The sequence below is a fragment of a genome, unplaced genomic scaffold (genome assembly GCF_019419815.1).
Source record: "Pyrus x bretschneideri cultivar Hongxiangsu unplaced genomic scaffold, Pyrus_bretschneideri_v1 Contig1, whole genome shotgun sequence".
Taxonomy (NCBI): domain Eukaryota; kingdom Viridiplantae; phylum Streptophyta; class Magnoliopsida; order Rosales; family Rosaceae; genus Pyrus; species Pyrus x bretschneideri.
The window spans coordinates 4,484,896-4,498,777 of record NW_025999390.1 but is presented as its reverse complement, the minus strand read 5'-3'; the positions used below and the strand labels follow the sequence as shown (position 1 = coordinate 4,498,777).

Here is a 13,882-nt window from a genome sequence, read left to right as displayed (position 1 = left end):
AGGGATCCTCTCCAGATTCCTTCCACCAAATCTACAAATTGGAACTCTTGAAATTTGATCCAACCGTTGAAGTTATTTTAACTTTTAAAAGAGCCCATATTTTAATTGTTTGATCAATTTTCAAATATCTGGATTTGTGGATTTGGTGGAAGGGATCTGTAGAGGATCCCTTTCCCCCATACACGCCACTGAAATGCTTTCTTTTCAATAAAGTCAAGTTATACGCTGAGGCATTTCTAATGAAGGATAAGATTTCATAAAAGACAAAAAGGGTACGTCTAGTCACGAAGACATAAATTCAACTCCTCATGATAGAAGGGAAAAGGATAAAAAAAAAAAAAAATACATGAAAATAAGGGGGACATATATAGAAACAGGTAAAAAAGGGGGACATGAAACCTAACCCCTCTAAAGTTGGACCTAAAGGTCTAAACCTCAAAACAGAACAAGCAACAGCACAAATTTAAAAAATAATAAAATAATAAAAATAAAGGAAAGTAAGACATATATGTATGCCGAGATGTACATTAATTTGAAAAACGGAAGTTAGAAAAGCCAACATAGTCTGAAAAACAAAATAGCACATACTGCCATCGGAGGGAAATCAAACCATACCAAAGTTGGAGAAGACAAGCCCATATAATTGGCTTGTCTTGAATCCTTGATTAATTGGCTGTTTGAAACTTAATATATATCTATTATGAATAACCACTTTAATGCCGGAATACCATTAATTCTTATGAGACATTTGACGAATTATGTTACCCTATAGTTCATTTTGTATATGCATTTCCGATCAACACTTGGGCAACATAACACGAGCATCTCTTATCACTAAACTATGGTACTTGAAGCGCAAACTGCTATTAATTATCATGTTATTCCTTAAGAACTTAGTATTTGTTTTTGTCATATCTTTTGCCTAAGACATCATACCGCAATCCGCAAATAAATAACTACCCAAAAGCATCTGTGATTAATAAAATTGGTGAACTTTGATTCCCTGATAAAAAAAGCATATGCTAACCTAAAAACAAATAAAGAAAGTTGAAGCATGGATATTTCTTGGAAGTCATAAAGTATTTTCATTACTAAGAACAATTTAATCATTTGGCTAAAAGACACCTAAAGCAGATTTGCGGTGTTGCATTAGCAAATTAAGATGATGAACTATTGGCCCTGCAAGATCCATAAACACCGCAGATTAAATTTAATTCTAATAAGAAAATGAAAAACAAAGAGAAAGTCAAAATTTGATTGGAGACAGTTAGGAGCAGCCGCAGATTTTGGCAAATAAATTAAGCAGAGAAAAGGAAATCATCTATACACTCATAACTCAGTTTTTGGTCCCGAATGCAGATCACATGGTCAAGAAAACTTGAATGCGTACCCAACCACGTTATTTGTTGGACATCACTTACTATGAAATCTCCAATATTTTGATTTTAATTGATATTACATTTCATTTAGTGTGAAAATTATTCTAATCAAATAGTTGTACAAAAATTTTGCTCTCCATAGTCATACACCAAGGTTTGATTAAATAATAATGATAATTAGGGGTGGAAAAAAAATACCAAAAAACTAAAACTAAGTCGATCATACTAATAATGAACCGATAAACCGAAACATTCAGTACAAGTAATATCACACGTTTGTTTGTTTCTTAAGATTGAACTGAACCGAATTAAATATTGTATTTGAATCTAATTATATATATAATATATAAGATTAATTGTTATATGTCACATCCCCGCCTGGGGCGGAACCACTTCCCGAGCCCACTCCACCACCGTAGCACAATATTGTCCGCTTTGGGCTTACCATTCCCTCATGGTTTTGTTTTTGGGAACTCACGAGCAACTTCCCAGTGGGTCACCCATCATGGGATTGCTCTCGTGCGCTACTCGCTTAACTTCGGAGTTCCTACGGAACCCGAAGCTAGTAAGCTCCCAAAAGGCCTCGTGCTAGGTAAGGATAAGAATGTACATTTAAGGATCACTCTCCTGAACGATGTGGGATGTCACATTATAGCTGTTGGATTGGTTGAGATTTAATATTAACCTTTGATTTGAACTCAACTCTCTCTCGACCTCACCTCATTCATTTATGTCTCGACTCCTTTCCCCACCTCTATCTCTCGAAAATCTCTCCTCCACCCCTAATTCTCTGTCGCAAGAATCTCAACTCTGGCCACACCAACTCTCTATTTCGAAACTCCTTTATGACTCTCTATCTCTCAACTTATGTGTTGTTTCACTTCGACTACTACACTACACAAGATAAGAAATTTCACCTTGATCTATCAAATCTAATTTGGGTTTTGATTTGAGATTCTGAAACGGGGATTAGGTTTTAAAATTTTGATTTTAATTTTGGATTAAAATAAGGATTTTGATTTTGATTTTGTTTTGGGATTCTGATTAAAATTAAAATTAAGGGGTTTTGATTTCGATTTCGGACTCTACAATAGAAATTAGGGTTTTAATTTTGATTTTGAATTAAAATTAGGGGATTTGGGATTCTGATTTTGATTAAAATTAGGGATTTCTGATTCCAAAATTTTGAATTTAATTTAATTCTGAAATGGGGGTTAGGGATTCAGACCGCCAAATTTCGATCTAGACTAAACAACGAGATAAAATTAGAAGCCCAACATGTTCGGCTTGAAGGCCCATTATTGATCTCGAACCAAAAATAGAGACTATTTATGTATTAAAAAACTTCGAGAAAATTGAAAATATCAGCTTGCTTTCGATTTTTGACCCTTTTCCCGAACCGTTGGGTTCGGTTTCCGAATTGAAACCACCCCTGATGATAGGACAAGTCTAATCAGTCCTACCACTAAAACAAAAGCAGAAGAAGTAAAATAAATAGACTATTTTATCCTTTTTCTAAGAGGATCACCGCCCACCGTCCATCGCAACGTATCAACCTCCATTAAACAAAACATGTCGTAAACTTCCATTATAGTACGGAGTCTCTATTCGTCTAATGACAGTGACAACTGACAACCTCTCTGATTGAAGGACCATCTTCGATTTCTCCTTCCATCATACTTTTACACCACAAGCACGTCATCACCTACCCGTCCTTGGTGCCCCAGCTCTTCCTTATCTCCTTATCTTCTTCCATTTGTTCGGCAATTCCATGGTCGGAAAAAATAATCTAGTACTGAAGCACGCTCGCATAAAATAACCGCAAGTAAACATAACGAATATTTCTTTAATTTAACTTCTGTTTCGTTGCACTGACTTGTGGTAAATAACATTGATATTATCGATATATGGATCGATAGGATAGTTACGGTGAAAAACTTCTCAACTGAGAACCCCTAGTGCCCAGCAAACAACATGCAAAGCCGATGACCATTCTAGGCTTAGCCACCGTATCCACAACCAACAAAAATCTTCCCCAAACACAAGTAAAGATTAGCAACCAACGAATTGAGGCATATCTTAATCGACACAAAAAGTAAATATTATTTGTGTACAAGTGAAACAGTAACACCACGTAATACTACAATTCCGTCGCAAAAGCCATAAAATTCAAAGACTATAATTTCAAGAAAAGAAACATTACTGATTACCCTTCGGTTGGTTTGTTGTTACAATTGAGAAACTATATCAAATTACCAATCGAAACGGAATTCTTGTGATTCCATTTCCCGATCGGACCCAATAATACCTTCTCTGTATTTTCACTTTATTGCACACCTAAATACCTACTCATAACAATAAACAGCTGGTGATCGGTCGGCCTTCTCAATTAACTTTCATCGGAGTTTTCTGGGTCTGGGTACTCATTTAAGTCGGGCTTCAAAGAGCCACCCCGGCTCAACGTTGTTTTGGACTGCGACGTCGGCGATGCGCGGAGAGCGGTTTGAACAGCGTCGACCTTAGCCCCGACCTCCGTAGCCTTCTTCCTTATCGAAGCCGCCGACATGTCGTGGAGCTGCTGGCCGTCGTCTTGGAATACAAGTTCCGGGAAGTTGAGGCGGGCCGAAGGGCCTCGAAGACAGAAAACGGCGGTGTCGTAAGCTCGGGCGGCAGCCATGGGGGTCGTGTAGGAGCCGAGCCAAATTCGAGAGCGCTTGTTGGGTTCTCGAATCTCCGCCACCCACTTCCCCCACTTCCTCATCCGTATTCCTCTGTATTGCTTTTCTTGGCGGTGATCGGGATGCTTGCGCTTCTCCATGCTCGTGGACGTTGAGGAAGAAGACGACGAAGAGCAGCAGTAATCGCCTTCCATGGCAACAAACTAAACTATCTAAAATATGAAAATATATATAAATCCGACCCCCTGGATTTTCTGATGCCGTTGTGATTATTTCAAAAGCTATATCTCCTAAGATTGTATAATATTTCAGGGGGAATTTATACAAACAGATAGAGGGGGTTAATTTTCGCACTTGGCTGCTAGTCTGTCGTCAGGGCAGGGCCGCCACGTTGATGTATCTTGAAGATAAATCCAAAAATGGCCGACATATTCTATGAACTCTTTCCCCACCCTTCTCGCTTCTGCGCCCTCTATCTCCCTCTAAACACAGCGTTTCATGCTTTTATCTTCATCTTTCTTCTTCTTTTAGGGTGTCTGAAAGGCATTTTGTAGTTTATTTAACGAATATGGGACCGACATAAACAGTTTTATGGGTATGGGAAAGCCGACGTGGGTGGATGTTTGCACTTGCACGCAATCCACTTAGTAGTACTAAAAAATCTAAAAAAAATCAAATGAAATTGTTGCTAAGGAGCTGGATCCCCTCGTGAACCTAGGATGCTGAGTTTTTTGAGCAAATGATCTGGACCATTGAAATTTAATCAAACGGTTGTAATTTTTATAATTTTTAGAGGGGCTTCCTATTTGTAACCGTTGGATCAAATTTCAACGGTCCATATTCTTTGCTCAAGAGGAGATCCGATTCCGTTTGTTAAAATGAAGAAATTATGAGTTCTACCAAAATGTTGCATTTGATGTTATTAATTCACGAGTAATAATATAAAACACATCAATGATGGTATGTTTTGAATTTAAGCTCTGGATGTAACTAATACTCAAAAGTATTCATAACGAATCAAATGGTGTTGCTAAAGTTTCCTTTTAAGCTGTTTCGATGTATCTGAGTTTGAGCACTCTTTGTAAGGAGAATGTTGTTGTTCATCGTTTAGCAAAGTTTGCGTTTAGTTTAAATGTGAATCGAGAATGTTTTGAGGTGTCACTTGTGAATGTATAATCGTCAAATTTATCATATTAGAATCGTGCATGAGGCATGACTTTTTACAGATCATGTGTTACTACTATAAACTAAACAAAAGTTTTTAGCTTGAATCTGGTTCGATCCATAAATAAGTGTAATCCCATCCCTGTCCCTAGTGTTTCTACTTTTTAACGCAGCTCTCATAAAAAAAATTGCATAATTCAATTTAAGATCGAATCAAGGTGGAATTGAGCGTATAATTTTTGGCTCGCATGACACGTAAGTGATAAAAAATAGTTTACACACCAAGACAATTTACTGCTCACACTTTCGTTGGTGAAAAATGACTTCTTACGTGTCAAAATCCATACATTTTTTTTTATTAGAACATGAATCGTCACAGTCGTTTTTTATGTTGCCACTTGCAAATTCATAAATATATAGGGAATTGAGGACCATCAAAATTATGAAAGAAGTCGGTGACGGATGTGGACGGATGGCAACCCCAACTTGTGGAATTGTGAAAAATAGGGAAATTATTAAAGCGATATTATAAAATCAAGTTCGGTTCAAATTATTTCCAACGACCATGCCACTTCGTTTTGCTATACACTCATTCATTATGTTTCTTGTATTATTATTGATAAATATAATTTGATTGATGTCCCAAATACTGCCTCCACAAATTTGTTTTATAATATTATCCTCCCTTTGTATTTTGGTATTGGAAAGCTTACTTTCCAGGGGCTCCGAAACCCAGTGATTTTTGGCACGTGTAGGGTTTTGAGTGGCTTGTGGAATAATTATCTGAGGTGGTCAAATTGCATTTTGACGTCCAAGTTCAAACCCTTGAAAACTTATGTACAAAACCTACCGTGCACCGCCTTAATACAGAACAACACAAAAATCCGACAGCGGTGGAATGAGTTACTTCGTAGCCGCACACCATCTGTAGAACTTACATTTTTCTTAATCGTTTAATATTTTAATGTACGTAGATTTACTGGACATAATCAAATCACCGATATCAATTATTATAAGATTAAGTGCTTAATTTTTTTTTTAAATCTTTTAGTGTTATTTTAAATTGATCTTAATATTTTTAAACATTTCAAGCAAGTAATTAACATATTGGAAATGTCACATTTGTTAGGCTTCAATTAATTTTTAAATATAGATTATATTCAAAACCAAACAATTGGTTAAATCATGGTCAACAATAATATTAGTTGCCCCGAAATCAATTTTCAACCGGGTTTGAATTGAATTGAAAATGTACCCAAATTGAAATCACATAAGGATTGTCAATCTCCTAATAAATAAGAGAGTGCAGGATTCAGATAGGATTTCAAGGAACTTGTTTCTGCTCATGAGATTTCCTCATTCGTTGATTCTCGATTTGTAAAGCTTATGATTCTTCTTGTGAACGGTGAAGATTGGAGTAGCAACATCACGACAACCCATACCATTTCAGAAACCTCTATGATCTTCTTTGTGATGTTGGCAGCTTGAGTTGTAAGGTGGAGTTGGTGGTTTTGCCCTGGGTTTAGATGTGGTGGCCTGATGGGGGTGGTGATGACCATTAACTGGTGGAGGCTATGCTTCTATGACCTTATATTGATTTTGGAGATAAAGTAAGTCTTAGTTCTTAATTTAATAGATTTTTAACTGAGCTTAATGAATGTGACATTTTCAACATGTTGCATACTTGTTTGGAATAATTAAAAAAGCTAAGACGAATTTAAAATAACATTAAAAGTTTAGGAGATTTTAGACACTGAATCTATATTATATTATATGAATGCATATGCAACTAAGGGTCGCATTGCATAAAGTCGCTTGTTCATAACAATTTAACAAATTCATTGCATCCATCCTCCTTTTTTATGGCGGTTGGAAAAAGCACTGTAAGTGAAGAGAAAAGTTTGACCTAGATGGAAATCAAGTGGCATGTGACATATAATTGTGCCCATTTTACGTCTTTTAAAGTTCCGACTTCCCGTTCCAAGTAAGTAGGTCGATTATTGTCCCATCCTTTTAGTTTTTTAGCTACACCTGTTTTTGGCACTGTGCAAAAGAAAATTTATCAGGCGACGTGAATGAGTTTCTCTACTTCGTTTTCTACTTTTTATTTTTATTATATAACTGGGATGTGGTGGCTCACCAAGCTGGCCAACTTGGTAGATTTCCAGTTGGCAGCCAATAAAAAATAAAAAATGGACCAAAACCAACAAAAATGTGAAAAATTATTAATACAAAAATAATAAAAAACAATTAACGTTGTCCTTGCGTTCTTTTTTTTTTTCAGGTTGTCTCTACCTGGATGTCGGTTTGTGTCGTGGACAGGAATAAAATAATATCATCCTAAGATTAGATCATCTCATGGCTATTATTGAGAGCCAATCAAATCAGATGATTCTATTTCCCAATCTTTCTAATTTGTTTCTACGGAACTAAGGTTGAAAAGATTGAGAATCGTTCATAACCATTGTTAAAGGATTCCTCGAAAAGTTAATACGATGAATTGAGACGGTATTTTGTAAATATATAATTATCTTGACTATATTAACTATTTCTTTATTTTCTGATCACCTAGAAGGGACAAAAGAAACATCTTGTTCTTTCTTCCACAATTACTGATCGCTAGTGGACCTCTCAGTAGGATTCGAAACCAGATGAAGTTATGACCATATGACATTGAAAAAAGAACGAATGGATCTTGTAGGATTCTCAAGAAATTCTTCAATTTCTTCCGGACTGTTGCTGATTATTTTAAGTATCATATAATTATTCCTAACTCACTAATTAAGAATACAGAATTAAGCCAAAGAGAGTTGTCGACAAACCTGGAAAGCATTACGTGTATAATTAAGTGATTACAATAGTAGTTAAATGATTAGAGACTAAACAAGCTATAGGGAAACTGAGCTGTTTAATCAGTATATAGTATCTAAATCCTAATTAGGTGTTGTTCGAAAGTAAAATGCTGATCAACAATTTGATCTGATGTCGGCCGGATCAAACCTAGAAGCTTAATGCCGAAAACCTCCAGTGCTCCGCCAGGCTGGTTAGGGTTTCTGCTATCTTCAAGCCTGCATGGTAGAATTCCATGACATTGTTTTGGCACACCACACAAGTTGTATTGGATGGACAGCTTAACATTAAACTTTGGATTAAAAACATTTCACATATGATATGTAGAAATGTCATTTGGCTGCGCTAAAGTTTCTCCTAACAAGGAAAACAAGTAAAAAGTCGAATTATTTATCCGTAGGGTTCGTTTAGTGTCTAGGATTAGATTGGATGATTCGTATGTGTGTTGAAAATAATGACGAATAATTTTTCATTTTGAGGATATTATATACGGAATTAGACAGGACTACACATGCATGAAGAAAATTTATGTCTTCTAATCCTAGACACCGTACGATTGTCATACGAGAATAAGAAAATGTGATTCTTTTATAAGAGATGCCCCACAGACGATGGGGTCAAAACACCTTAGCTCAATTTTTATCTTCACAATGTCTTGCATATTATGGACATTGTATTCGATTGTCACATTATTTGAAGACAGTTGAGACAGTTGGTTAGGGCATTGTATCTATCCCCAAAAACTCAATGGTGGCCTGTTGGGATAGTTGGTTAGTACAAAGGGCATAAGTCCCCAGTGGTGACTGGTTCAGTTAAAAAATTCCTGGGAAAAACGTCGTCCGTCCTGCAGTGATCGTAGGCAGTAAGCTGCATCAGAAAAACACAACGCTTCTCAGATTGCTATGCTCGCTTATCGAACAAGCAATTTCATCTCACAAACTATAATGTTTGACAGAAATCGCATAAGAAACTGAGGGGAAAACAGAATCAGAGGTTGACGTAGCTTAAGAAATGAGCTTGCGAGGGTAAACACAAAAGTCACCATGAAAGAACTGGCAAACAGAACAAAGAAAACTAGATTGCAAACAGGATTATCGCCGGTGAGGTCTTTGACTACGAGACCCTGGATGGGGCAGCTCTAAAGAGCCTCGTATAGTCGGAAACTCGATGTTCAGATCAACTGTGCCTAATTTGATAGCAAAAGAGAAGGTTATAACTGCATCATCTCTAATTACTCAAACAATGACATTTTAAAGGATAAGCAGGGGCAAAAGTTAAAACAACAAATGAGATGCAATGTCATACTCAGCATTGATAGATTATTCAGGTAGAATTTAGTTGGTTGATTACTAAGTACACTTAGATCATCAAACAATCGTATCGAATTCAAACTAATTCAAAGGACATGTAATAACACGAAAGAAATTTGGAACCTTTGAATTGTGTATGATGAAGAACGAATATCTGTTCATACACATCCTGTGAATTCTTAATCCAAGAAACCATCTGAACACTTTACATTGTGAAATTGCACCCCTCCTCGACTTTATGTATTCCTATACACCCCAATGCTGCATTGTTCAACGTGAATCAGGATTCTGATTCTCCTAAACTCAGTTCTTCCTCGATTCAATTCCCCCTCAATTCAATTCTTCCAATTTCGATTACAGATTAGTAATCGAACCACTAGTTCAATCACCAAAACTATCTAAGCTTTGCCGTATCAAAAAAACCCATCTTCCTCGTCTGAATTCTCATTCTCACTATCAAACTGATATTCGTCACTATCCGAATCGCCTTCCACCCGCTCTCCTCCTTCCAATTCCCCTTCCGAAAACACAGAAATCCTCAGTCCACTAGACTGAGAATTTCTCACAAGTTCATCCACCACATTGTCCAATCCACCCCCACCATCAAAACCGAAATCCGAAAACAATTCATCACCATTATCTTCCTCCCCATCAAAGAACTCACTTCTACTCCTTCTGGGCACTAAATCCTTCTCCGAAACCTCCCCATTTTCGACACCAATCCACGGCACCCAAACATCAGCATGCCTTCCCAAAGCTCTATCCATGTCCCCAACTACCACAGTCCCCAACTTGGCCACCCTAGCCTTCCTCATCATATCCGAAAAGTCCGAATCGTCCGAAACTAAGAACAACCAGTCAATCCCTCGGCTCATAGAATGTTGCATTTGCCTCTTCAACGCCCAATCCGCCGCCTGCGGCTTATCCTCCACCGTCTTCACAAAAACCCCCGCCCTCCGCAACTCCGATGCCAACCCGTACCCAACTTTCGGCTTGATAATAGACCTCGCAGCCTCATTGTACCTGTGATTACCAGAAACAAACCGCTCCTTAAAACGCTGCCGTTTCTTCCCCTTCAGAGACCTCATCCGATTCAGCTTCTTCTGCCTCTCCCTCTCGTGCAGCTGCTTGAAATGCCTCTTCAAATCCAAATTCGACTTGCATTTCCGCCCGCAGGACGCCGCAGATGTACGGCTCCGGCGGCGTTACCACACCCTTGCGCTCCAAAATATCCAATTGCTTCCGCTCGCGGCAAATGAACAAACGCGTGGCGGTTGGCGTAGGCCGACGCGTCCACGACCTCGCCGAAGCGCTGGGCTAGCTGTTTCAGCGCCATCGCCGCCTGGTACGGCGGCCCGCGAGGGGGTTTGTTGTCCAGGTCCCACAAGATCACGACTTTCTTCTGCTTCGGCATGTATATGCCCTGCTTGTTTTGCACCATGTCGATTTCGGAGCTTGCGGATGACTTAATGACGGCGCAGCGGCAATTCGTAGTGGTTGATGTGACGGCGGTGGTGGTGATGGGTTGGGGTTGAAATGCGCGTTTTGAATGGAAGAAGGGGGAGTGGGAGGAATGGAGGGAAATTGGAGGGAAGGGTTTATAGGGAAAGGTGTGGATTGGGCCGCAGAGGAGCTTAGCTTCATGGTTCATTAATGGAGGCAACTCTGTCGCTGTGTGAGACTGTGAGTGAGTGAGTGAGTGTGCCTCCTTCGTTGCTGGGATTTTTTTGAATGCCTTCTGTGATGAATTCGCCGGGGATAGAATGCTTCGGAAAGTTAAGATGATCCATTTCGGATGAATGGGGATTATCCGAATTGATCAGCTGAAACTCAAGAACGGGCCTTTCTTAATGAACAGATTTAGCATGAAAAATGAAGCCTGCATGGATGTCAATGGGTTTTTTTTTCAGTTGATGGTGTTGGGCCTTTTTGAAGGATTTTTTTTTTTTTTCGCTGACCACAAGCGATATTACTTCCCCAACCGACAGTATAAGAGCGGGAGGATTTGAACCAAAAATATAATAGCTTGAAGGGAGACCATTTTCACCACAGAAATCCACCACTTGGAAGCTCTTTTTTGTATATGTATACGAGAAAGTGAGGCGTCAAACGAATTACTTACGTACACCGTAAAAACTCATTTGGTTCACATGATTGGATTGGAATGGGAAACTTTCAAATTTCAAGGTATGTTGAAGGTGAAAGTGGATCAGAATGAGATTAGATAAGAAAGAAATACATCCCTTCTAATCCCACCATTTTAAGGAGGATTAGAATGGATAAATTTTGTTCATGAGTAATTCATCTTATCTCCTCTTGATGGTCATAATTTTTTAATTTTTCCTCTTGGTGTTCATAATTTTGTAATTTATCCGTTCAACATACCTTTAATTTAATAAGCTATTCATTCCAATTGAATTATATATGCAAAACGAGCTAAACCTCTTGTAAAAAGAGAGGTTGTGGTATCCGATGATTTAAAGGTTATATGATGAAACAATGAAATTTAAAAAGTTAACGATTTAGAAATTAGAGTATAACATAACTTAATTTAAATTGTAAAATTAAAAGAATGTAAGTATGGTCTAGAATTGGGCTAACTAAATAAACAAAATGCAAACAAAACGGGGTTAGGCTTAGGCTCAAACCAGCTAAACCAAATCGAACCAAACCACCTAATAATGGTTTGGTTTAGTTTGATCTCACTCATGATTTTACTTAGAACATACTAAACCAAAGTGCTAGATGGTATTAGTTTAACTGTAATTTACATGTGACATCGATCCATATTGAACCATATCTACCCTTACTTCATTTATTTATAAAACATCACAACGAGTGGTGATTATGTGGTGATGCACATTTGACGTCTAGGACTTTCGTGGCATGCAAGTCCTTTTTTTTTTTTCTTCCCAAATCCTAGATTATCCTCCTAAGAAACCCTAGCCAATCATAGCTAGTGCCTAACTTTGTCTACGAGAAGAGAGACAAATGAAATGGATGAGCTCTTACTTATATGGTTTTGCTTGGAAATGTTGTGCAATAAAAAGGCTTCACTATTTGCAGGTCATTATCCTTAATGGTGGCTTTCATTCTTCTTTTTGCTCTTTTATCACAATGCACTTTCTCTTTCCCTTTTTCAAAAGTTATTTTAACATTTGCAAGTTCATGGGTAGGCAGACAGGGTTGCTTCCTACTTTCTATAGACTATATCCAATTTGACTGAATAGGATACTTTTTAGATTCTTTTGGTGAGGATTATAGAGATTTGTAAATCGTGTCTGTTCATCGTATACCGTACAAATCAGTTTTTGTGTAATACTGTTTATATTTATTTTTAAATAAAAATATTTAAAATAATTTCTGACCGCACGATATACGATGAACGGATATGATTCATGGATTCCCAGAATCCTCACAAAGAGGATCTGGCGAGAATCCAAACTCCAATTTGACACCTAGTCTATAAAACAATCTTTTCATTGCTCATTTTTTACTTCGTATATGTTGATGTGGTCACATTGATTAAATGCACGTTTGAAAGTGCTTTTGAAATCAATCTTTAATAAAACTACAAGTAATTTCTGGAAAAACGCTTCAAGTGCTTCCTGCAATAAGCACATAATTAGTTCTTCTTGCAGAAAGCACTTCAAGTGCTTTCGAATTCAAAAAATAATTTCATCAAAAACACTTTCAATCATTTCAAAAATACTTTCAAACGAATCATAAAACAGATGTGCTCCTTTCTATGTGTACTCGAATTAGAATCCCTCCCTCCTCACTTCATGTAAGATATTGCTTATATAAATAAATAAAAAGTTCAATTTATGAGATTTATTATAAGCATGGAAGTGGCCTCACACCATAAAAAGAAAACTACAAGCATGAGAGTGCCCTAACACCAATTCAGTATGCATTGGTTGAGTGAGTCCTCGGAGATTGTGGATTAGTACTATCCACGCACTGTGCTTAGCATAAACAAAAGTTAATCATCGTATTAAGGATCCATTAACGGTCAATTTAATCTTTGATTATGTCCTCCTTGATTCATGGCAGTTCCGTAAGAATTATTTTTAATCCTTTATTCTTTGAACCTCAGCCATTACCGACCCCGGAAAAGCAAGTCAATTATATAACATAATTGAGATGATTAGGCACAGGTTGATAACTAATAATTTATGTCACTAATTTAAATTATTACGGTGAATGATAAGGAATTAAGTGAACAACTTTGGTGGGTGTTCTGTAGTTGAGTAGCTACCAATTCGGTTTGCATAAAGATACCTGAAATAATGAATAATAAGTCCCCATTACGTATTCTGCAGATCATTTGTTTTTGTTTTTGTTTTTGGTTAGTAGAGAGAAAGTTTTTTAGTCTTAAGCAAATCAAATTTGGTTTATGAAGTTTTAAGGATTTGATTAGATGCCTTTGCGAGTGTGAGATTTCATATATATATTAACGGTTAAGACTCACTCACTCGTTCAAAATTAGGTCTTTTAA

General features: G+C 37.4%; 1 protein-coding gene and 1 pseudogene across 1 annotated transcript; both read right to left on the bottom strand.

The window, feature by feature from the left end:
* Positions 1-3,458: 3,458 nt before the first annotated feature.
* LOC103950435 (ethylene-responsive transcription factor ERF011) lies at positions 3,459-4,582 on the bottom strand. Its single transcript, XM_048580668.1, has one exon. It carries the CDS (start codon positions 4,249-4,251, stop codon positions 3,769-3,771), a length of 483 nt encoding a protein of 160 aa, XP_048436625.1. The 5' UTR covers positions 4,252-4,582; the 3' UTR covers positions 3,459-3,768.
* Positions 4,583-9,489: 4,907 nt separating this feature from the next.
* LOC125475669 lies at positions 9,490-11,600 on the bottom strand (annotated as a pseudogene).
* Positions 11,601-13,882: the final 2,282 nt, after the last annotated feature.